This window comes from Penaeus chinensis, chromosome 11, assembly GCF_019202785.1.
Source record: "Penaeus chinensis breed Huanghai No. 1 chromosome 11, ASM1920278v2, whole genome shotgun sequence".
In the NCBI taxonomy this organism is placed as follows: Eukaryota; Metazoa; Arthropoda; class Malacostraca; order Decapoda; family Penaeidae; genus Penaeus; species Penaeus chinensis.
Genome location: NC_061829.1, coordinates 34,965,917 through 34,975,916, shown reverse-complemented (window position 1 = coordinate 34,975,916; position 10,000 = coordinate 34,965,917). Strand labels below are relative to the sequence as shown.

The 10,000-nt window shown below is 41.2% G+C and overlaps 1 protein-coding gene across 4 annotated transcripts in view; it reads left to right on the top strand.

The window, feature by feature from the left end:
* The window catches only part of LOC125030365, a 24,888-nt gene that overhangs the window by 5,801 nt on the left and 9,087 nt on the right, over positions 1–10,000 (top strand). For all 4 annotated transcript variants that reach the window (XM_047620384.1, XM_047620386.1, XM_047620387.1 and 1 more), the window contains exons 3-7: positions 1–323; positions 6,828–7,037; positions 7,259–7,924; positions 8,124–8,218; positions 9,717–10,000. The exon at positions 1–323 is cut by the window's left edge and continues 35 nt beyond it; the exon at positions 9,717–10,000 is cut by the window's right edge and continues 596 nt beyond it. In XM_047620384.1, coding sequence (XP_047476340.1) covers positions 1–323; positions 6,828–7,037; positions 7,259–7,924; positions 8,124–8,218; positions 9,717–10,000 — 1,578 coding nt within the window. The remainder of the gene's footprint in view (positions 324–6,827; positions 7,038–7,258; positions 7,925–8,123; positions 8,219–9,716) is intronic.

Sequence of the window (10,000 nt, the reverse complement as noted above, 5' to 3'; positions counted from 1 at the left end):
ATGTGAAGCAGAGACGGACCAAAAAACATCACAAAACAGAAACCAAAAAGAAAAAGTCCAAACCCCCAGACATACATAAGGGCAAGAAAATACGTAAGCTGAAACTGTCCCTCTCAAGAATCAACCTTGAAAGTACAGCTGTCCCAAGATCAGTTACCAAAGCCAAGAAACAAGATCATAAAGAAAGGAAGATATCTAAGGTGCACCAAACCTCTCACTGTGTCATGTGTGACAAGAGTTTTGAAAATGGAGACAGGGGTTACCAGCGCTTCAACCTAATGAAAATGGTGAATGATGAAATGGATGTTGCTGAAGTAATGCAGGTAAGAATGTTAAATATTTTCTCCACCTTTTTTCCCTGGCTCTTTCATTTCCTCCCTCTCCTCTCTCCCTCTTACCCTCTTTGCCTCCTATAACAAAGCAGTGACAATAAAAACAAGAAAAGAAATTATGAAATTTTGATTCTGTGCCACTGTTTGTATTTTTTGTGCATTTCCTCCTCTGGTAATCCAGTTCTTGATAAATCCTTTAAGACTATAATTTGCAGTGGCTTTCAAAATCCTCTTCAAAGTTATTGTGATCTTTGATGGTAGTTGAGTGATGGCCAGGGATTGTTGTGGCCTCTGCACTTTTGATCTTTTGGAAAGGACTGGAGCCTTCAACTCCCTACATTTTGGCATGGTAGCACTTGGACTGGAATAGGATTTCAACATCCTAATCCTGTGTCAAAGACCCAAGGTTGGACAGAATGTAGATCCCATAAAGATATAGTAGAAAAGTTTATTAGTGAAATTTTAAACTTTTCCTAGGTTTGATTCTAGAAGAGATTGTTCATAGGTCAGTATCTAGTTTTCTGAAATTACATTAAAAACTTTTATAACTAAGACCTGCAAGTAGTTTATTGTCATATATCAGATAAATAGAGCAGCAGCATCATCATCGTCATTTGGGAGCTAGTGCCGGCAGGGGCACATAGCCGCATCCACCCTTTGCTTCCACCTACGAGGGTCCCTCATGGCGAGCGGCCCATCCGCAGCCCGGCCCATCTCTAGTTCCTCACGACAGGTTTGATTGATCTGCCCAAGTCACGACCTTCTCAGTTGTCCCACAGGCCTCCTCCACCCAGGGTTGTCACGGACAGAGACAACTTGATGGGCAGGGTCATCCTGCGGGAATTTCGCCAATTGGCCGTATAGCCTGAGTTGGCGATCACAGATTGTGCAAGTAACAGGTCCTGTACCAGTCTCATGGTGCAGCTGTTGGTTAGACACATGGTCCCGCCAGCTGTACCCCATGATCCGGTGCAAGTATCTGTTACAAATAGCATCAAAACGAGATATCAGAGCACAAGATAGTGTCCAAGTTTCACTACCATATAGTAAAACTGGCAGTATCAGGGCCTTGAAAACACGTAGCTTGGTCCTTCTGCACAGGTAACGGCATATCGAAATACTCTTGTCAAGAGATTTCATGACTCCTGCTGCCAGGCCAATCCGTCTATTGACTTCCTGGTCTGACAACCCAGAGTCGTGAACTGCACTACCGAGGTATATAAAACTCTCTGTGACTTCGATGTTTTCACAGCAAGCACGTACCGACTGCACAGGGTCTCCTAGTAGGCCCCCAAAATCCTGGATCTTGGTCTTGGTCCAGGAGACCTCTAGCCCCAGGGGCTTCGCTTCATCGCTAAATGCATCAAGAGCTGCCACTAAGGGTTTCCAGAGATTCAGATAGAATGACAACATCATCAGCAAAGTCAAGGTCTGTAACCTTGAAATTGCCCAGAGTTGCTCCACAGTGACTTTGGACAGTAGCTCAACCCAGTATCCAATCCATGCAAGTGTTGAAAAGTGTTGGTGCAAGAACACAACCTTGCCTCGTGCCTGAACTAACAGGGAAGAAGCTCGACAGGCCCCAACACACTTTACAGCACTTTCAGTGCCTGTATACAGGTTTGCTATTAATCCAAAAATCCTTGTTGGAATTCCTCTTAGCCTCAGGATCTCCCAGAGTGATTTGCAATGCACCGTATCAAACGCCTTCTTGAGGTCAATGTAAGCTGCGCTCTACAATGCCTCGAAGCGCCAGGATGCGGTCTATTGTGGATTTACCAGGAGTGAATCCAGATTGCTCCGGCCTTTGGTGCCTCAGCAGGTGGTCTCTGATACATCTCAGTAGGATGTGTGCGAGTACCTTGCCTGGTACACTGAGTAGTGTAATGCCTCGTTGATTGCTGCAGTCCCAACAATTCCCTTTCCCCTTCCAGAGAGGGATGATCACACCCCTCAGCAGGTCAAGGGGAATGGTACTAGTCTGCCAGATGGCAGACAGGACTGCATGCAAGCCCCCTTGCCATAGGTTCTCCACCAGCCTTTAACAATTCAGCTGGGATGCCACAAACACCTGTTGCTTTACCACTCTTCAGCTTGGAGATTGCCCCCCTGACTTCAGTCAGGGAGGGTGGATCCTCTCTGACGGGTGGGTCTGGCAGAGGAATCTCAACAATACCCGCATATGTGTTAACTGTTGGTGGATCAACCTGATACAACTGCTCAAAATACGCACACACACACGCACACGCACCCCATCAGGATCTGAGATTATCTGGCCACTTGCTGAACGGACCGCAGTCGTCTGTGTGGAGGGCTTGGAGTTCAGCTTTCTCAGGGCTTGGTAGGCAGGACGAAGGTCATTTAGGTGGAATTCTATCTTGCTCTTGGTCGTTCACCAATGGATTCCTGAGCTGCATCAAGCGTTTCACGCTTCAAGGTATCCCACATAAGAACAGGGTCAGGCCCTTGAGTGCTGTGAGAAGACCAGAGATAGCCTTGGCAAACCCCCAGGCACACTCGTCCTCCATCAGTCTGTCCAAATGAAACACCCTAGGGCTAATCCCTGGAGATGGTGGCCATCGCTGCAGCCCGACCAGTAATAAGTGTAGCCACCCACACTAATCGTGCCACTGCCAGGCCTGCCTCCCCACAGTCACCCCTTAACCCCTTCACGATGGGTCACGTCTAGAATCGTTAAAACAAATCGCGCTAAATATGGTGTGCGGCTGTACGCCGCGGTGGCGCACCAAAGTGCTACGAAGCGGCGATTAGGCTTTATGTACCAAACTCCCGCGCTCAAAGTCGGCGCGTTACCATTGATTGCCAGTGCGTAGAGTTTTTTTTTAGTTTTCTTCGCCCATCACCAAAGGATTAACCCTAAGAGGCATGGGGGCAGGAGTTAGTACAGGGCAGGGCGTATCCACATGCTGGTGGGCCATGACTCCGTACCTTTAGGGCCTCCTGCTGCTCCAAGAGCCTCCACAGTTCAGCCTAGGACTTCAAGGTACCTAGTTTCCATGGGTGGCCATGAGGAGGCACTGCAGAGTCTTGATGATGGAGAGACTATGAGCTGGCAGGGGAGTCTTATGCATAGCTGCTCCCTTTTCGCACCAGGCTAGCCAGCGGTGGCTGCTGTAAGCGAGAAGGCATGCAAAGCACTTAACACTAACTAGGCTACCACACCATCGCTTCACATCACCCCGAGCATGAAGCACACAAAGTTGTTGCCGCTATCCCACACCTTAAGGTAATGCAAATAATGTTAAATGATAGTGTAGTGTGCAGATGAGGAATGTGAAACGGGTAGAGACTGGAGACTTGGCTAAATGTAACATGCTATTCAAAACAGAATTAATGATTTTTATTAATACTCTACATTCACAAGCAGAAAGTGGTGGAAAATCATGGCTGTATGATTGGCACAGAGAAAAGAGGGCCTACACAGGGAATGCAGGAATGAGGGTGATATCATAGGTGTGGATGGAGGACAATTATCAGACATTATCAAATATATTAACCCAAAGGCCCTGGGAAAATGTTGTGTTTACTGTAGTATTGTTTTGTGAAATGTCTCTGCACATAGATGGCTCTGCTTAGCCACAAAGGAGTCAATTAGTAGACCTTGTGACCTCACCTGATTTCACCTTTCCTTGAGTTTGCAATTTTTTTTTTTTTTTTTTTTTTTTTTTTCAATGCTGTTATTTGTATTATACTTTATGATTATTATTGGCATTAACCTAGTGCTGACGGCCATATCATGTACGTATATACCATGCCCAGTGTGAGTTTACTTTATTAATTGATTTTACACATACATAGCAACACCTTTACTAAGTCACCAATGAGCCAATTACGAGTACTGCCTGTCTCGCCTGTTTACCCTTTTCTTTGATTTACGAAAATATTTTACGTTTTTTTATTTTGCTGTTACTAATGTTTATAACATTATAGTAATTATGTCTATAATAAAAATAACACCATTGATATTCATGACATTAGTAAAATAATATGTTTTTCCCGCCAGTTCAAGGATAAGTAAAATCGGATAAGGTCACAAAGTCTACTAATTGACTCCTTTGTGGCTAAGCACTAGCAGAGCCATCTACAGGCATTTCACACAAAAAAAGAAAAGAAAAAAAAGGGCACAGCATTTTCCTCTGCGACATTGGGTTAATAACAACAGTTTTAGATACTAGAAAATATATAAAAAAATCAAGGGAAAGGGTGAGAAAAGGTGAGGCAGGTAGAACTTGTAATTGGCTCAAAGTGTATTAGCACTTGTGGAGCCATCCATGTGTAAAAACAATTAATGAATAAAACTCGCAATGGGCATGACATGCTTGTAAATGTCATCTCTGGCAGTTTGGTGTTAAGGGACCGTCCCTGGATGGGTAGGGGATAGAGGGTCATTTTGAGTTAACTACCATATCGATACATTCACAAATGAGGAAACTACCATACATCTGTTAGAGCCCACCACATTGTGATATTGCGCTTAGATATGAGTTTGTGAACGTCCAAAGAACACTTTTATACCAATATCAGAAAAAATGAAAATCACGATGATTTATGATGAAATATTTAGTGAGATTTTTCTTTAACCTCTTGCCTACGGGTATGAGGGGTAGACTCGTGCTATGCCCACTGTGAGTACTTGTTTGATTGTTTTTACACATAGATGGCTATACTTGTACTAAGTCACCAATGAGCCAGTTACGAGTCTCGCCCGTTCACCCTTTTCTTTGATTTACGAAATATTTTATGTTATCTTATTTTGCTGTTACTAATATTAAAAAACTATGGGCAGACATATCACAAAAAAATATAGAAAATTGGCACATCATTTTCCCCATTTTTTGTTCATTTTCCCTGGCGCCCGTTCACCCTTTTCTTTGATTTACGAAATATTTTATGTTATCTTATTTTGCTGTTACTAATATTAAAAAACTATGGGCAGACATTTCACAAAAAAATATAGAAAATTGGCACATCATTTTCCCCATTTTTTGTTCATTTTCCCTGGCGGCATTGGGTTAAAACAGTAAGTTTTGTGTACTTTTACACATGAAATATGCTATCCATCGAGACTTCGTGGTAATATTCTGTAGCTTATGTAGTATTGACATTAAAAGATAACGTATAAATAATGATGATAATTTGACTTGGATTTTGCAGTAACAGTCGGTAAGGCCTAACCTCTTCAAAATAGTTTTTGATTGGAAACTGGTCATTTTCATTGTTAAGAGCATTTCAATATGAAGGGCAAAATATGATCCCAATTGAAAACAGTAGCTCTGATTGACTTTATAATAGTCTTATCATAAAGTACACTAAATGAGATTTGTTTATATACGACATCAGTATATTTAATAAAATAAAATAAAAAATAACGAAGATTACAAATTTTGGCGTGTCCAAATTTCGAACAGCCTGTTCTTAGTTCTTTGTTTCCATAAGCTACTGTACATCCAGGATATGTACTTTCATGTAACTCAAAATCAAATGATTGTAAACGCTAGTTCATTGGAATGTTCAGGGCATGTAAAAGCTCAAATTTTGAATTTAGGGGAAGAAAATATATATATATATATATATATATATATATATATATATATATATATATATATATATAGCTTATATTAACTTGGAAAAAAAGGGCCAAATATAATTCACAATTACAAAGTCCATCCCCTATGAGTTGATATTGCTATAGAATATTTTTTAGGTAAATTGGAAAAAATACGACCCGTGAATGGTACCGTGGACCTTTGATTTTAGAGGGGCTAACACTTTCCCTACGGGGGCGGTATTAAATTAGTGTATCAGATGAAGCACAATTATATACTCCATAACATTAAAAAAATATCAAATAGTTATCTACAACCAATGTCTTTTTCTGATCAAATGACTAGAGCAAGTTAGGCTGCGTTCAGGCAGTCCCCTTAATAGACATGATGTATGTCCCAAAGATGATGAAAAGGTTGCAGGAATCCCCCTGCAAGTTTCTGACATGCTTTCCTTGATCATGGCAAGTAGTAAAGCACACATATGGTGCAGATAGCCATGTTTGTGGCAAGCAGGACTTCATAGGATAAGAACTAGAAAAGAAGAAAGAGATATCCATCGGTGCCAAAAGTAAATATGTCAAACGTATCCTTATGACTCCCTCTCTCTTCCCTACTCTCAACTTTTCCCTTTCTCCCTCCCCATCTCTCTCTCTCTCTCCCTCTCCCTCTCCCTCTCCCTCTCCCTCTCCCTCCCCCTCCCCCTCCCCCTCCCCCTCTCCCTCTCCCTCTCCCTCTCCCTCTCCCTCTCCCCCTCTCCCCCTCTCCCTCCCTCCCTCCCTCCCTTTGTCCTCCCCATCTCTCTGTCTCCCCTTTCTCACCCTCTTCTTCTAGTACTCCCCACTTTCTTTTCAATTTTCTTTAATCAGTTTATTGAGATTCATAGTCTGTCATGTAAACTAAGTCACTAAATGTTCTTCATATTCACCAGCTTCTAGGTTTGGCCCGCCACATTGCTCCAGAAATGAAGAAAAAGCGATTTGTATGCAATCCTTGCTATTACATCATCCGCCGTAACTACAAGAACAAACTCCTGAAAGGCACGTCGATTGATGCTGTGGCTTCTGGTGGAGCAACAAACAGTAAACCCCCACAAAACCCCATTCACCGGGCCACCACTCAGGAACATGCAGCTGAAATTGTAAGTAGAGAACTGTGCAAACCCATTTTGTATTTGAGGCTCTTCATTTTGTGTGAATTATTTATAGACCAAGGGTGATTGGTTTACATGTTTGAACCATTTAATTTCAAAGTGTAACCTTTAAAGCTAATTATTCATATAGATTTTATTTTCCCCTTTTTCTTCTTGGTTCTTTTTCACCATTTATAAAAAGTTTGTTTTATCACATTTCTTATTTGCAGGCCAAGTTGCTTCCACCAGCCCTGGCAGAATGTTACAAAATCTTAACGGGTGATAGTGATATGACCGAAAAAGAAATTTTACCTCCTGGGGACACTAGCCAACAGCAGAATATTGCAGGTCACTTACTTAGTGAAAGCCAGAAAAACAGTCAGCGATTTGAAACTGGAAGTGCGGATGATGAAGTATACACAGAAAATGATGGAGATGAGCATTCAGCAGGGACAGAGCCAGAGGATGAGGACAGTGGATTTAATGTCTCTCAGGATAAGTTTGGAAATTATGTGATCAATATGGATGAGGTTTCTTCACCCAGGTTAGATGATGACCAAACCTCAGAATCCAGAAGTCCTCACCCCAGCATGTCGAAAGAGAGCAGAGTCATGCATATAACCAGAAAAAAGAATGTGCTGTTACCAAAGCGTCGGCAGCATCACTTGTCCGCGGAACATGACAGTGAAGGAAGCCAGCCCGAGAGTGACTCTCAGTCCTTGCCAGCAAAAGATATAAATGGTACTCAAAGTACCACAAGTAGTGAAGATGGTAGCTTGACTGGTGTCTGTAACATTTGTGGGATAAAGTTTACAGGAAAGCCAACAACCTGGTGGTACAGTCTGAACAGTCTACTGGCAGGTTTTGAGAATATCACAGTGACAATTGCATTACGGGTCAGTAGTTTGTATTAAGACAGCATTTTATATTTTTTTTGTCAGATACTGTTTGATAAGTAGTTTTAAATCATTTGAAAGTGCCAGATACTGAATTGCAGTCCAAATGTTTGAAATATTGTGTCTTATCATGGTAGTATACGGAATTAAGGTAGTTTCCAGATGATAATGAAAATAATATATCATGGCTTTGATTCAGTTGCTAGAAACATCTTTGGCTGACACCAGTAAAGAAGCCCGCATTGCCAGGCAGGTGTGTCCCATGTGCTACGGAATGGTCTCTGCAGGTTTCAGGTATGTCTTTATTTCTTTTCTTCTTAACTTCTTGACTATGATGTCCATAGAAAAAAATAATCTCTCTGTTTATTTACGTATTTAGTTTTTGATTTATTTAATCATTCATTCATTTTGTCATTGGAAATCTTTCAAGACCAATGCCTCCTCAAAGATGATACTCAAGTCTGAAGACATCCCAAATATTGCCAAATTAAACCTACAAATTTGAGAGAGGGGGAGAGGGAGGGAGGGGGAAGGGGAAAGGGAAAGGGAAAGGGGAAGGGGAAGGGGAAGGGGAAGGGGAAGGGGAAGGGGAAGGGGAGAGAAGGAAGGGGGAAAGGGGGAGAGAGGGAAGGGGAAGGGGAGGGAGGGGGAGAAGGAGAGAGAAAAGGTGTCAAAATGTTGGTAGGCCAAGAAAAAGTACCATTGGTCACAATTTTGAGTTTTGGAATCAAAAAAAATCTATGATCACTTTCACAGGATGAGAGGTGTGTGTGTGTGTGTGTGTGTGTGTGTGTGTGTGTGTGTGTGTGTGTGTGTGTGTGTGTGTGTGTGTGTGTGTGTGTGCGCGCGTGTGTGTGTGTGTCTGTGTGTCTGTGTGTCAGATTTTGAGATTTCAAAGGGTGATTCTAGCAGATGTGTGCTAAGAAATGATTTGGCAATTACTCCAATTTGCATATTTTTTTTCCATTTTATCATGGAATGCCCTTCATAGATCACTTACTGTAAATGGTAAAAAAATATATTGGGTATGTGCATGGAGTATTAATGCATATAAATGTATGATACCAGGAACTAAATGGATTGATAGACAGATATTTTATATATAAGGACATTTATTTTTGCCAGAGAGTTTGGCAATATTGAGTATGTTGCATACAGCTATAAACTATTTTATAGGCTACATTGCCAACCTACATACTTTTCATAGGCATTATTATAACTACCTTATTAAAGTAATTGGTCATCTGGAACTATTTGGAATATTGCTCAGGTAGGCCTGTATTAGTCAAAATTACTTTATATCAATTTACCCACCATTGCTAAAACTTGTGGTTATAGTTGACAGCTGTCAGATAAAGAATGGAAAACAGGATAGCTACACTGTCAGTAGTGAGCTTAACTTTGTTGCAGGAAAGAAAATATATTTTGATATCATTAGCTAGTCTGTGCAGTTACAGCATTTTTAATTAATTCTGAAGCTTGTCTTTGTAATTGCATTATTTCTTCTAAGCATAACCAATAGGTCCAGTACAGCATAGAGGAGTTGTTAGTCTATCTTTTATCAATTTTAACTCTTCGCATGGGGGGGGTTGGGGCATCCCCTCATCCATTCATTAGGAGTCCAAATATCCCACTTTTTTCTTTTCTTTTCTTTCCTTATGATCCCTTCCTTTTCTTCTTCTTTTTTTCTGTGTGCTCGTAGTAGAGAAGTTAAAGCCTTTGTCAAACATATATTTCCTTAAAGTGTGACTGTGAATATTATAATAATTTTCTTCTTTTTCTTTCATTGAAGGTCTCAAGTAACTCAAAGAGTAGAGCAACAGTTACATGTAGACCCATCTCAAGTGAATATTTCCAAGATGAAAGTGCAAACAATTCCTAGACCAAAGTTGAAAAACATTGAAAAGGAAGCGGTTCCTACTCAGTCTCAAAAATATGTAAATGAGGACATAAATAACATTAAAAGACAAAAGAGAAAAATCATTGAAGATTCCACTGAGCTCAGCAAAGCCAAGAAAACTAAAGATGAGTCTACAGTTGAAAGTCAGACGCCTCGTAGCGGCAAGAATGTGGTCC